This window comes from Lathyrus oleraceus, chromosome 1 (assembly GCF_024323335.1).
Source record: "Lathyrus oleraceus cultivar Zhongwan6 chromosome 1, CAAS_Psat_ZW6_1.0, whole genome shotgun sequence".
NCBI classification, from domain to species: domain Eukaryota; kingdom Viridiplantae; phylum Streptophyta; class Magnoliopsida; order Fabales; family Fabaceae; genus Lathyrus; species Lathyrus oleraceus.
Window position 1 is genome coordinate 202236804 of NC_066579.1, and position 15328 is coordinate 202252131.

Consider the following 15328-nt stretch of genomic DNA (forward strand, 5'->3'; position numbering starts at 1 on the left):
AAAGAGAAGGTTAACTATTGCTCCTGTTCTGATATTACCAAGTCCGTCAGAACCATTTGAGGTTTACTATGATGCTTCATTGTTAGGTTTGGGTGGTGTGTTGATGCAGAATAAGCAGGTTGTAGCTTATGCTTCGAGACAACTGAAGGTTCATGAGAGGAACTATCCGACACACGAGTTAGAGTTGGCAGCTGTGGTATTTGTTCTGAAGTTATGGAGGCATTACTTGTACGGGTCAAGATTTGAAGTTTTCAGTGACCATAAAAGTTTGAAGTATTTGTTTGATCAGAAAGAGCTGAATATGAGACAGAGGAGATGGTTAGAGTTTCTGAAGGATTATGACTTTGGTTTGAATTACCATCTGGGTAAAGCAAACGTAGTGGCTGATGCGTTGAGTCGGAAATCATTGCATATGTCTATGTTAATGGTTAAGGAATTGGATTTAATTGAGCAGTTTATAGACTTGAGTTTGGTGTGTGAGAGTACTTTCAATAGTGTTAAATTGGGAATGTTGAAGTTAACGAGTGGTATTCTGGATGAGATTAGAGAGGGTCAGAAATCCGATGTGCTTTTGGTTGATAAGTTGACTCTGGTGAATCAAGGTCAAGGTGGTGAATTCAGAGTTGATGAGAATGGTGTTTTGAAATTTGGTAATCGGGTGTGTATTCCGGATGTTACCGAACTGAAGAAGAGTATTCTTGAGGAAGGACACCGTAGTGGCCTGAGTATTCATCCTGGAGCTACGAAGATGTATCATGATTTGAAAAAGTTATTTTGGTAGCCGGGAATGAAAAGAGAAATTGCGAGTTTTGTTTATTCTTGTTTGACTTGTCAGAAGTCAAAGATTGAGCATCAGAAGCCGTCTGGGCTAATGCAACCGTTGGCTATTCCAGAGTGGAAGTGGGATAATGTCAGTATGGATTTTGTTTCTGGTTTACCGAGAACGATTAAGAATTTTGAAGCTATTTGGGTGATTGTTGATAGATTGACAAAATCGGCTCATTTCATTCCGATCAGAATGGATTATTCGTTAGAGAGATTGGCTGAATTGTATATTGAGAAAATTGTAAGTTTGCATGGTATTCCGTCGAGTATTGTTTCGGACAGAGATCCTAGATTTACATCGAAGTTCTGGGAAGGTTTGCAGAGGGCTTTGGGAACTAAGCTGAGATTGAGTTCTGCATATCATCCGCAGACTGATGGTCAGACTGAGAGGACGATTCAGTCACTGGAGGATCTTTTGAGGGCTTGTGTTTTGGAAAAGGGAGGTGCTTGGGATTGTTATTTACCTTTGATTGAGTTTACCTACAACAATAGTTTTCATTCGAGCATTGGTATGGCACCGTTTGAAGCTTTGTATGGTAGGAGATGTCGGACACCTTTATGTTGGTATGAGTCCGGTGAGAGTGTTGTGGTTGGACCGGAGATTGTTCAACAAACTACGGAAAAGATTAAGATGATTCAGGAGAAGATGAGAATTGCTCTGAGTCGTCAGAAGAGTTATCACGACAAGAGGAGGAAGTCACTTGAGTTTCAAGAGGGAGATCATGTGTTTCTTCGTGTTACTCCGATAACTGGGGTTGGTCGAGCTTTGAAGTCGAAGAAGTTGACACCTCGATTTATTGGTCCTTATCAGATTTTGGAGAGGATAGGGGAAGTAGCCTATCGTATCGCTTTACCGCCGTCACTTGCGAATTTGCATGAGGTTTTTCATGTGTCTCAGTTGAGGAGATACATTCATGATCCGTCGCATGTGGTCCAAGTAGATGATGTACAGGTGAGAGATAACCTGACTGTTGAAACATCACCTATGAGGATCGAGGATCGAGAGTTGAAACAGTTGCGGGGTAAAGAGATTGCTTTGGTAAAGGTAGCTTGGGGAGGACCAGCAGGTGGCAATATGACTTGGGAACTTGAGAGTCAGATGAAAGAGTCTTATCCAGAGTTATTCGCTTGAGGTATGTTTTCGAGGACGAAAACTCTTTTAGTGGGGGAGAGTTGTAACACCCCGATAAAAATAAGATAATTATTTAATTTAAGTTAATATTATATTTATTAATTTAATTAAATAATTGGAATTTTTGGATTATTATTATTATTGAAATAAAATAATTTGGAGTTGGTATATAAGTGGGAATAAGTAAAAAGAGTCTCATTTTTGGTAAAGAGGGTTTTCACGTGAAAACAAAGAAGCGGCTGAAAAGTGAAAAGTGGAGAAAGGGCAAAGAGGCAGAGCAAGAGGAAGAAGGTTGGAAAAGAGAAGAGCTTGAAGCTAAAGGATCGCCGGATTAACTCAGGTAAGGGGGGTTTATCGTCGTTTAATGGGTATTATGGGTTAACATGTAATGGGTAGTGATAAGCCATTGATTTGACCCTAATTGGGATGTTGAATGCTGAAAAATGGTGTTGGATAAGTTGTGTTAAAGCTGTAATTGACTCTGTAATTGGATGAGTCTTGATTTCCCGAAAGTGTAGCTTTTTACGGAATTGAAATCGGAGGTCCGGAAGTCCTCCAACGGCGGAAAATGCGGAGAATTCTGCATTCTGCTTCGTGTTAGCGCAGGAACAGCTTTCTGTCTTGCGTTAACCAGTTAACCCAGGGTGTTAACCGGTTAACACTGTTAGGAATTGTGAAGTATTGCTGTTTTGCTTGCGTTAACCGGTTAACCCAGGGCGTTAACCGGTTAACACTGTTGTGATTTGTGAAAATTGCTGTTCTGTTTGCGTTAACCGGTTAACCCAGGGCGTTAACCGGTTAACACTGTTGAGTTTTACCAGAAAGCGTGTTCTGTGTTGCGTTAACCGGTTAACCCAGGGCGTTAACCGGTTAACACTGTTGGAAATTGGAAAAATTGATATTTTAATGTTGTGAACATAATTGGTGATTGGCCTATATCGGTGTGTGATATAGTAGGGATTATTTCCCGTTGTTTTGAGTAGGAATAGGTATTAGTAGAGTGTGCTAATACTGTGATTGAATTATTTGGCATGACATGATATGATTATGTGATAAATATGCTGATGATGTGTGAAAATATGCATAATGTTGTGAATGTATATATTATGTATGTAATTGTGGATGGACTGTTTTATGGCTTAGAGTGTGAGCATATGTCCATTGTGGATTGTCGTTGATGTTGCATGCTAGATGATTTGGCATAGCATAATGTGGCCTTTATGGTGGTAGCTAATTCCCATGGTGAGGAATTAGTGATGTTGGTCATTTTGGACTGTTGTTGATGTTTGCATGCTAGGTGATTAGCGTGCATAGCATGGCCCTTGGGGTGGTAGCTAATTCCCATGGTGAGGAATTAGTGATGTGAGTCACTAGGTCTCAAATGAGTGGGACTAGTGGGCTTGGTAGCCGTACCTGGATTTGGTCGGTGAAGTTGAACTATATGTTCACGAATAGTCGGTACCACATGCATGGAGTCTCATTGCATAATGTATGTATTGTGTATAATATGAATGGATGTGTTCCAATATTATACGTGTGTTTTGATGTTTATGTTGAGCATGATTATGATGTTTGAGTTGATGTGCCGTTACCGAATGTGTGATATGATTAGGGTGATTAATGTGTTATTTACTTAGCATTACATGATATTTTATAATGCTTATTATATCGATTGAGGAACTCACCCTTACAACTATTTTTCAGGTAACGAGCAGTGATTGAGTAGAAGCTAGTGCTTGGAGTCTAGTGTAGTCTCCTTAGTGGGTCATGCTCTGATAGATGTAACATCGGGACGGGATGTTTTACCTTGTTGAATAATTTTACATGTAATGTGTTACATGTTTTGCATGATTGATTTGATTTCTATCCGCTGCGTATTGTGCAAATGCTTTATGTTTTGAATTAATAAAAGAGCATGACAGTTATTTGGTGAATGGTGTGAAATGATTGTGTGACACCCTTAATTGCATAATTATTCTGATTGATATATTGCTATTTTAATTAAATATTTGGGGTATTTTATAAGGGTGTTACAGGAATCATCATCATCATCATCATCATCAGTATCATCATCATCAGCATCATCAGCGCCACCAGAACCATCAGCACCAGAAGCACCAGCACCCGCCCCTCTCCGAAAATAGGCCTGTCCTCAGGCCAGCTAGCATGTTGCAGGAACTGCTCACGCGTCATCATAGGATACTCTCCAGAAGGGTCACGTACCTGCAACTGTAATACGTGCATAGAGTCATGTATATCAATCATGGCGCGCTGAGTCGCCGCCATCCAATCCCAATTGTAATTGCAAACAGCTTGCTGGAAAGGATCAAATCCCTGAGAAAAAGCACCAGGACCATCAGCAGCCCCGGTATCATCAGCAGTTGTACTACCTCGGAAGTTCTTCGGCTTACAGTACTTGTCCACATATCGATCGTCGATTGCGGATGGAATCCTTACCTGACTGCGGGAGGGTAGCTTCACCCTCGACTGTAGGCACAAAGCCATGATGAGACAAGGAAAAGCAAGGGGGCAGTTAACTCGCGCCCCCGACTTCGGCCCGCTCTCAACCACAGACTTCATCTCAATCGCAATGATTCGCGCCACATCGATCTGTACATTAGTTAGAATACAGTGGACCAAGTGTGCCACTGGGATCGGCACGGTCGACGTGTGTGACTTGGACTTAATGTTAGTCAGAACCAGCATCAAGATCAGCTGAGCCAAGGGAATCATATCCTCCCGATGGTACCTCACAGGAACCCCAGATGGGTTCACCTCAACCGACTTTCCCTCAAACAACAGGGCTGCAGAAATAGTATCAGTGTTCCTGTGGAGCCTTAGATCTCTGTGGTATGCATCCCTCTCATTAACTCCCAGGTGGAGCGGTTCACCAAGCACTCGGTTAATAGCATCCCTATCAAAAGCGACCTGACGTCCTGACACTCTTGTAGTCCAAGTGAAAGGCTCGTCGTCATTTGGCAGCACGTTCGCATAGAACTCGCGCACTATATCAATATCATAGCTTTCGGGTGGAGAGATCAACTTGTCCCATTTCTTGCTATTTATCAACCCTGCAAATGTCCGATAATCGCCTTGTGCATTGATCAAAAACCTCTTCTCAGGTAAGATTTTCCTTTTGTCCAACGCCACATAACGTGCGGCTTGCTTCGGCCCAATGAATTTATCGGTGTCAAATTGAATTGGCACAGTGCGGGAAGTGCTCCCGACCTTTCTCTTTTTTGCAGCACTTGACCTGGATGCCATCTGTAAAATCTTAGAAAAGAAACAGCACACAACCACAAAACAGATTAGAGATCAAAACAGAAAAACCAGATATTGTCATGGTCGCTACAGCTTCGCTTAGCGAGGACCCAGCGAAGATTCGCTATGGGTTCGCTTAGCGAAGTGACAGCGAATGCTCGCCACAGATTCGCCTAGCGAAGATGCTAGCGAATGTTACGGGATTCTGAGTTCTCCATTGTTAACAATCCAATTTCAGAAAACCCAAAGTCTAATGATACCCATTCCAGAAACAAAGTAATTTAACATGCTAGGAATCGTTCTAAACATACATGCAAACCTAAAAAACCCAATCTCCCAAATTCAACCCTAATGACTCATTCTTCAGATTTTACAACATTGAAAGCACAAAGGAATGGAGACAGAACAAACCTGATTGAAGAGGTTGATTGATTCTGAAATACAACAGTTAGGGTTTGCACAAGGATGATTCTCAAAGTTTTTGTGTGAGATGGAAGTGAAAAGTGTGAAAGTGAGAGTGAGTTTGTGACCCTATGTTCAGACTAAAACAAAATAAATTGGTTTTGGGCCCAAATGAGTGGCCCTCTGAAAAATAAAATAAAGTTTTGTCACGCAATGTTCACCTAGCGAAGAGCTAGCGAACGTCTCGCTACTGTCTTCGCCTAGCGAGCAGCTAGCGAACATCTCGCTACTGTCTTCGCCTAGCGAGCAACTAGCGAACATGACAGGATCTTGTTTTTTTCAAAACAGCACTGCACAGCACAATTCAACAAAGTTCCACCAATTTGAATACCAATACCATACAACACAAAGCTGTAAATACTTACAATGTTGGGGTGCCTCCCAACAAGCGCTTGTTTAACGTCGGATAAGCTCGACGGTTTGAGATGCTCATAGAGGAGCATCCAAGCAGATTGCACAGCTCTCGTGATCCACAAGACCGCCAAGATAAATCTTCAAACGTTGGCCGTTAACCGTCCAACTATCTTTCTTCTCCAAGTCCTCAATGACAACAGCTCCATACTCTTTGACTTCTTTGACACAAAATGGCCCAGACCATTTAGATTTCAATTTTCCGGGGAATAGCCTCAACCTAGAATTGAACAAAAGGACCAACTGTCCGGACACAAATTCCTTCTTCCTAAGCTTTTTGTCATGATACTCTTTCACCTTTTCTTTGTACAACCAACTCGAGTGATATGCGGCATTGCGCATTTCTTCCAACTCAAGCAATTGCACTTTTCTTTTTTCACCGGCCAAATCCTTATCAAAGTTCAATAATTTCAGAGCCCACAAAGCTTTGTGCTCCAATTCGACCGGCAAATGGCAAGTCTTACCAAATACCAATTGAAAAGGAGTTAGCCCAATTGGAGCTTTAAAAGCGGTACGGTATGCCCATAAAGCTTCATCCAACTTTTGCGACCACTCTTTTGTAGAATTCGACACGGTTTTTTCAAGAATTCTCTTAATCTCACGATTAGAGACTCCGGCTTGACCATTTGCTTGTGGGTGATACAGAGTCGCCACTCTATGTGATACACCGTAATGTTTCAAAACGCTTTCTAACGGTGCATTACAAAAGTGCGACCCTCCGTCACTAATCAACACACAGGGGGTTCCAAAACGGGAAAAGATGTTTTTCTTCAAAAAATTTATTACCGTTTTAGCATCCGCCCGAGGTGAGGCAATCGCCTCAACCTACTTAGAAACATAGTCAACCGCCACAAGCATATATTCATTACCATATGAGGGTGGGAATGGTCCAACAAAGTCGATACCCCAACAATTGAATACTTCAACCTCTTGGATGTTTTGGAGAGGCATCTCGTCTCTCTTACCAATCCCACCACTTCTCTGGCAACTATCACAACTTTGCGCATGGGCATTTACGTCTTTGAAAATAGTAGGCCAATAAAATCCTGACTGAAGGACTTTAGTGGCCGTTCTTGCCCCATTGTAGTGTCCGCCGTAAGGCGAGTTGTGATAGTGCCAAAGAATGCTTCGCGCTTCATCGCCAGTAACACACCTCCTCAAAAGGTTATCACCATCCAATTTAAACAAGTATGGGTCATCCCACACGTAGTACTTAGCATCCGAGAGAAATTTCCTTTTTTGGTTCGAAGTTAGGTCGGGAGGCACCAAACCACTAGCCTTATGGTTCGCAAAGTCCGCAAACCACGGCCTAACTTGAACTTTAAAAAGTTTTTCATCAGGAAACTCTTCCCGGATTTCCTTCTCGGAAGCGGTAACCTCCACATTAACTAAGCGAGATAAATGATCCGCCACCAAATTTTCCGATCCTTTCTTGTCTTTGATTTCAACATCAAATTCTTGCAACAAGAGGATCCAATGGATGAGCCTTTGCTTCGAGTCCGGTTTGGTGAGAAAATATTTAATCGCCGAGTGGTCGGTATACACTATGACCTTGGAACCAATAAGATAGGACCTAAACTTTTCAAGCGCATACACTATCGCAAGTAATTCTTTTTCAGTGGTGGCATAGTTAACTTGAGCCTCATTAAGAACTTTACTTGCGTAGTGTATCGCATGAAAAATTTTCTTTTTTCTTTGGCCTAATACCGCTCCGATTGCATAGTCGCTCGCATCACACATGAGCTCAAAATTTAAATTCCAATTTGGAGCGACTATAATTGGAGCGGTAACCAATTTTTCCTTTAAAATTTCAAAAGCTTGTAAACACTCATCAGTTAAAAGAAATACCTGATCCTTAGCTAGCAAGTTACTCAAAGGCCTAGCTACCTTTGAGAAGTCTTTGATAAAGCGCCGATAGAAACCGGCGTGCCCCAGAAAGCTTCGGACTCCCTTCAAATTCACCGAAGGAGGCAACTTTTCAATCACTTCAACTTTAGCACGATCAACTTCAAGCCCTCTTGAAGAGACTTTATGGCCAAGCACTATCCCCTCGGTCACCATGAAGTGGCACTTCTCCCAATTAAGAATAAGATTTGTCTTCATACATCTTTCAAGAACCGTTTCCAAGTTGTCTAAGCATAGACCAAAGGAACCACCAAATACGGAGAAGTCGTCCATAAAGACTTCCATTGTTTTCTCGATAAGGTCGGCAAAAATAGCTTGCACACATCTTTGGAAAGTCGCCGGTGCATTGCACAACCCAAAGGGCATTTTACGGTATGCGAAAATTCCAAAAGGACATGTGAAAGCCGTCTTTTCATGATCGGCCGGGTCAACCGCAATTTGGTTATACCCGGAATAGCCATCTAAGAAACAATAGTATTGTTTCCCAGAAAGTCTTTCTAGCATTTGATCCATGAACGGGAGTGGAAAGTGATCTTTTCGAGTTGCGGTATTCAACCGCCTATAATCAATGCACATACGCCACCCCGTTGCCACTTTTGTCGGGATCAACTCATCCTTTTCATTTCGAATCACGGTAATGCCACCTTTCTTCGGAACCACATGTACAGGACTAACCCATGGGCTATCCGAAATCGGGTAAATCATTCCCGCATCCAACAACTTAGCAACCTCCTTTCTAACAACTTCCTTCATAGTAGGATTTGAATGCTTCATGGCTTCGAATAGATCAAAATTCACTTCTTAATTTTGGACCCTTACTTTCATCAAACCGTCGTCAACGTCAATCATCATGCATGCGGTTTTCATGAACGGTCGGCCAAGAATAAGCGGAGCATCATCATCCTCTTCCATATCAATCACAATGAAATCAACCGGGAAGAAGAATTTGTCAACTTTGACCAATACATCTTGGGCTAACCCATGAGGATGGGTAGTCGACTTATCGGCCAATTGCAAAGTCATCCGGATGGCCTTCATTTCAATGTTGCCAAGCCTCTTCACTACAGACAATGGTATTAGATTAATGCTTGACCCCAAATCAATTAGCCCTTTTCCGACATAGACATCACCAATTGTAACCGGCAAAGTAACTCGTCCCGGTTCAACCTCTTTTCTCGGAAGCGTCTGTTGAATGATTGCACTATAACTAGCATCTAGGACAATTGTCTCCGGTTCCGTGTACCTCCGCTTTTTAATAAGTATGTCTTTCATGAATTTCGCATACTTAGGCATTTGCTCAAATGCTTCGGCAAACGGAATGTTCACTTGAAGGTGTTTGAATATATCCATGAACCGGGTGTAATGCCGTTCATTCTCCCTCTTAGATGGAGCATGTGGATACGGAAGATTTTGGATTGGAGTAGCGCCCACTACCTCCTTTCCTTTAGAAACTCTAGAATTCCTCTCTCTTTTCTTTTTTACTCCCTCCACCTTCACTTCATCACTCTTATTTTTTTCAACTTCCACACTTTCTTTATTTTCTACTTCACCATTTTTTTCATTCTTTTCAACTTCTTCCTCACTCCACTCCCCAACTTCAACATCAATGATATCCTCTATTTTTTTCTCCTCATCTTTTTTCTCATCCTCTATTTTTTCACTCTCATCTCTTTTTTCACTCTCACTAATCAACTCCCTTCCACTTCTCGTCGTTATCGCTTTACAACGCTCTTTTATATTCATTTGCGTGTTCGCCGAAAAAGATGGTCCAGGTTGTTGTTCCGCTAGTTGTTTAGCAAGTTGACCGACTTGAGTTTCGAGATTTTTGATTGCCGCATCGTTGCTATTTTGATTAGCCATCGACAATTGCATAAATTGTGTCAATGTCTCTTCTAACTTTGAAGTCACGACCGACGGTTGTTGAGGTTGGTAAGGATTTTGACGGCTAGAAGTATCACCCCCATAACCTTGGTTATGGTGATAGTTAGCCCTTGGTTGGAACCCTTGATTCCCTTGAAAGTGTTATTGATTTTGAGGATGTTGTTGATACGGTTGTTGTTGTTCTTGCCTCGGTTGGTTGTCTCGTTGGTTTGCCATGTAATTCACCTCTTCGAACCCGGGAGGTGGACAAAACCCGGTGTCATGATCACCCTTGCAAAGCTCACAACAAGCTATTTGTTTAGCTTTTGAAGACTCTTTCAACTCTTTTATTTGTTGAGTTAAGAGTTCAACTTGTTGTGAAATGAGTTTATTTTGGGCAAGAATAGCATCGTTTGTCCCAAGTTCAAGCACTCCCGGTTTCTTCAAAGTGTTTCCTCTACTTTGACTTTGGAGGTTATTTAGAGCCATACGGTTAATGATATAAGTAGCTTCGGCGGCGCTTTTAGACAACAAAGAACCACCCGAGGTAGCATCCAATAAAGTCTTGCAATTAGGTTGAAGGCCATTCTTGAAAATGTGGATTTGCATCAATTCGTCAAAACCATGCCCTTTGCACCTTCGAAGCATGGATTTAAATATTTCCCATGCCTCATTCAATGATTCGTTGGCTCCTTGCGAAAACACGGAGATAGCCGTTTTGGATTCCATGAACCGGTTGTGGGAGAAAAATCTTTCAATGAACTTCTCTTCCAACACGTTCCAATCCGTCATGACTGCGGGTGTTTGATCCAAGTATCAATCTTAGGCTTTGCCGAGCAAAGCATGAGGAAATAGTCTTTTGAACAACAGTAGCTCTTGAGCTTGATCAACTCCGGCTGCCAATGCTATCTCGTAAAATTTGGTGAGAAAAGCAAAGGGGTCTTCATGGTCCATTCCGGTGAATGGACTTCCGTATAGCAAGTTAAGAGTTCCCGTCTTCATCTCGGCTTGCCTTCCCGGGTGGTTGGCAAACTGAGTTGTATTCCTCGGACTGTTGACACATGGTGTGGAAACGGGAGGTGGTGGTGGTGGATCCATGATAGGTGTGAAAGGTGGTGGGTGTGTTGTAGAAGAACCTTCTCCTTGTTCTTGTCGTTGTCTAGCTTGTTGCCTCATTCGTCTCGTTCTGCTATTCAGTCTCCTTGCGATTCTTTCGATCTCGGGATCAAAAATAAGTTGGTCCTCAGGAACCTGCCCTCGCATAAAACGAAAGCTGCACACTAAACCAAACAAATTAACAAGCACAAGTCAAAAGTTCAGAAGTTAAAAATTCAGCAACTATTGCGATGCTCGCAATATCAATTCACAATCCCCGGCAACGGCGCCATTTTTGTTGGAACAGGGTTAGAGTATCGGGATTTGTTATCGTCTCCACGGGGATTATGTGATATTGTCGCCGTTCGACAGTTGTTAAGTTCTTAACTTATAGTAACAAGGGGGTTTTAGTTTTCGGTTACGGTAGCTTGCATAAAAAGTAAGAAATTACGGTAAAAGTGTTGGTTTTACGATTTGAGAAAGATTGTCAAAGTTAGGGTTCGACGATCACTTTGCATGCATATGTTCGATCAAACAAAAACTCATAAACTCCATTAGATGATAAACACATTCACAAAATCCTCCCAATGTGTTTATTTCTAACACACATTGTGGGTTTTCCCATTTTGATCCATTGTTGATTTCTCACACAATCTATCAAAATGACAACTTTTAGGTTTAACTTTTTAGTGAACAAACTCATTCAAGACTATCTCTAGATAAAGAACAAGGACGAATGAAAACCTAGGTCAAGAGTTGGAAAACACCTTTCAATAGTAAACCAACACAAAGAGTTATCAATAAAACAAGGTTTTCACCATACATTCATCATCAAAGAGTTTACAAATGAAGATCAACCCATATACATACAAAGCTTATGATCATCTACATCTAACCTTGACAAAATGAAAGACTTAGCTACTCATTTTCATGGTAGCTTGAACAACAAGTTTCGGAAGAAGGTTGATCAACATCCGAGTCGAAGAATCGAGATTGGATGGGAATCCACCTTCTTTTTGTAAAATATTGTCAAGAGAAGAAGAAGAATGAGAAATGGGGTTTCTAGGGCACAAAAATCACCTCTAAGCAAAAAATAAGTAAAAAGATGATTAAAAAAGTTCAAAGATATGTTCCAAAAAATAGCCCATACTACTTATAGAAATGGTTGCTGAGCTGTCATGCTCGCTAGGCGAACAATCCTTCGCTAGGCAAAGCCCTCGCTTCTCTCATTCGCTCCAGCGAGTCTTGATGTTCTTGCTACTGGAAGTGTTTGCTACTTGCTCGCTGGATGCTCGCCTAGCGAATACTTCGCTTCTTCCCTCGCCACATCGAGTTTTGATCTTTTTGCTACTGGAAGTGTTCGCTACTTGCTCACTGGATGCTCGCCTAGCGAATACTTCGCTACTTCCCTCGCCACAACGAGTTTTGATGTTTTTGGTTCTGTCCAAGTCTGGGAGTGTTCGCTACTTGCTCGTTGGATGCTCGCCTAGCGAATACTTCGCTACCTCATTCGCCTAGCGAGCTTGCTTATGTTTGCTTTCTTTCTTGGTTCCTTTTCCATCTTTCTTGTGCCTTAGTTTTCTACTCTTTCATGCCTAATTCCTGCACAATAACACACAAATTAAAGGTACCAAGATCATTTCACATAGTATTGCAAATCAACAAAAGCAAGGGCGGTTTCGAACACTTTTTCGACAAAAAGGAGTGAAAGATGCCCACATTTGATAGCTCAAATAAGCAAACTTGGGCATCTAACAGTTAACACCGTCAAAAGATGGTTCTTGTTAGATGATTGACGTAAAATATGGACTTTACAACCATGGTTTACCAGATAGATTTGAGGGTCATTCATTTGTAGGTGGACTTAATGTTGATGATCAACAACATATTGTTGATTTGACAAACCGTCATGTTCCACCAAGACACATATTATTGTCATTGCAAGAACGAGATTTGAAGAATGTGATTGGGGTCACCCAAATATATAAACATAAGAGTAAGATGCAGAAAGACACCAGGGGTCCTAGAACGGAAATGCAACATTTGTTTAAGCTGATAGAGGATTTAGGTTATGTTTATTATAGTAGGAAAAAAGATGAGTCAAAAGTTGTGAGAAATATCTTTTGGGCCCACCCAGAATCAGTGAAGTTGTTGAATATGTTTCCTAGTGTGTTGATTATGGACAGTACATACAAGAAAAATAAGTGCATGCAACCTTTGTTTGAAGTAGTTGGTAAGACATCAACCGAGTTAACATTTTTTGTTGGATTTGCCTATATGGAATCTGAGAAAACAAAGAATTTTTGTTGGGTATTGGATAAGTTGAAACAGTTGTTTACTAAGCAAAGGTTATGGCCACGAGTGATTTTAACTGATAGAGATCTTGCTTTGATGAAAGCAATTGAAACAGTATTTCCAAGGATAGTTAATTTGCTTTGTCGATTTCAAATCAACAAAAATGTGAAAGGAAAGTGCAAGAAGTATGTTGTGAATGATATGCGAGAGCTGATAGAGAAACTATGGCATGAACTTGTAAGGGCTAATTATTAGGTGGAGTACCATCAACAGTTGCAACATTTTGAGCATGCATGTATGGATTTTAGACCATTTTTTGATTATGCGAAAGACACATGGTTCACTCCTCACAGACATATATTTATTAGAGCTTGGATCAACCAAGTGTTGCATTTGGGAAACACCACAACTAATAGGTAAGGTGTTTGAAATCAGCCATAGTGTGTTTATCTTAATATTAAGTATATTGATGTATTTTATTTTTTTAGGGTTGAGTTTGCGCATTCGAAACTAAAGCAGATGTTGAAGAACGGATTAGGTGATTTGTGCAAATGTTGGAAGGTGAACAAGAGGTGGATACAAAGGATAGATCATAGGTGGACATGGCCAATGCAATTGATGCACTATGGAAAAGGTTCAGGTCACTAGATTTTGCACGAAAAAAAAGCACTAAAAAGTAGGGTGTGTGAAATTGCTTACCCCACTACAACAAGGATGTGTCCACCGCCAGAAAAAAATAAAAACCAAAGGGGGATGAAGACGAAAGGGAAGAAATCTGTGGGATATGATGTTTATCGTGATCCTTCATATCATGAGTATGTTGATCAAGCAAACTGCAGTTCTTAAAAATCCTCAAAGAGGTCATGTTCGTAGTTATCCTAAACCTCAAACAAGAAACCATATAATAAGTTCATTTTACAATTTATAGATCATATCAGAACATTTATTGATAACATTGTTGATGTTAAGAGAGATGGAAATTATGGGTTTAGAGTCATTGCATTGTTGCATGGATATGGTGAGGATGGTTGGTCAATGGTTCATCGTGACTTAGATAATTAAATTAGAGGTTCTAGAAGAAATCTCTATGAGAAGTTATTTGGAAGTCGCTTATCAGAAGTGAGAGAATCCTTGATGATATAATATTTAGGTCCTTAGCCACTAGAGAAATGGATGAGATTACCAAAAATGGGTTATGTGATAGCAAATCGGTATAACGTCATTCTTGTCTTTTTGGGTTATCTTAGTTTGACTTTCTTTCCTATGATGACTTCACATTCTCCTAATGTATCCATTTACTACATTGGTTTTGTAAACCAAGATCATTGGGTTCAAGTATATATTCATGGTTGTTATGTTAATTACTTATATTTTATTTATGTCTTACTTATTAATTTTCTAAACAGGTAAACATGAATGAGGTATTTATGTTTCCACCGATCAGATTGGATTGGAAGAAGCATCGCACACCAGATGCAACTTCTTGGATGATAGGATTTGTTGGATGGTTACAACATTGGCAACACCTTACACCTGTAGTGTTGCAATATGTTAGATTATAATTGTAATGTGATTGTTATATTTTGCTTTGTATTGATGATTGACTTCATGTTATCTTAAATTCATGTTATTTTTTGGATTATATTGCATAAGTCATAAAATAGTAAAGAAGTATCAAAATATATAAGTTTGAAAATTAATGCATAAGTCTGAATAGTACATAAGTCTCATAATATATCAATCATCATCAACCGTTCCAGAATTTGTTATTGGTCCGCCCTGAGGTAATGGCCCATCTTGAGCTACACGTAGTGCTCGAAAGACCTCAACAAAATCATTGTGATCCTCTTCTGCCTCAAGACGATGTAAATAATGATGCAGCTCACATGAAATGAATGATAGCCATGAAAATGACAGTCTTTCGTCATAGACGAGAGCCGAGAATTGTCTCACCTCCCCTCGATGTGGTGGTACCAAACGAGGGTGTGACACCATGTGGTACCAATCCAAGTAATCGGCCGCCACATCATATGGGGTGGTATCGAAAAATATCGGATGGAAGACATCCATAACACTCGCATG

The 15328-nt window shown here is 40.7% G+C and overlaps 1 protein-coding gene across 1 annotated transcript; it reads left to right on the plus strand.

Annotated features, from left to right (window-relative positions):
* Nucleotides 1–12739: 12739 nt before the first annotated feature.
* Nucleotides 12740–14808, plus strand: LOC127099815 (protein FAR1-RELATED SEQUENCE 5-like). Its single transcript, XM_051037410.1, has 3 exons — nucleotides 12740–13431; nucleotides 13735–13807; nucleotides 14653–14808. The coding sequence occupies exons 1-3, from the start codon at nucleotides 12740–12742 to the stop codon at nucleotides 14806–14808; spliced, it is 921 nt and encodes a 306-aa protein (XP_050893367.1).
* Nucleotides 14809–15328: the final 520 nt, after the last annotated feature.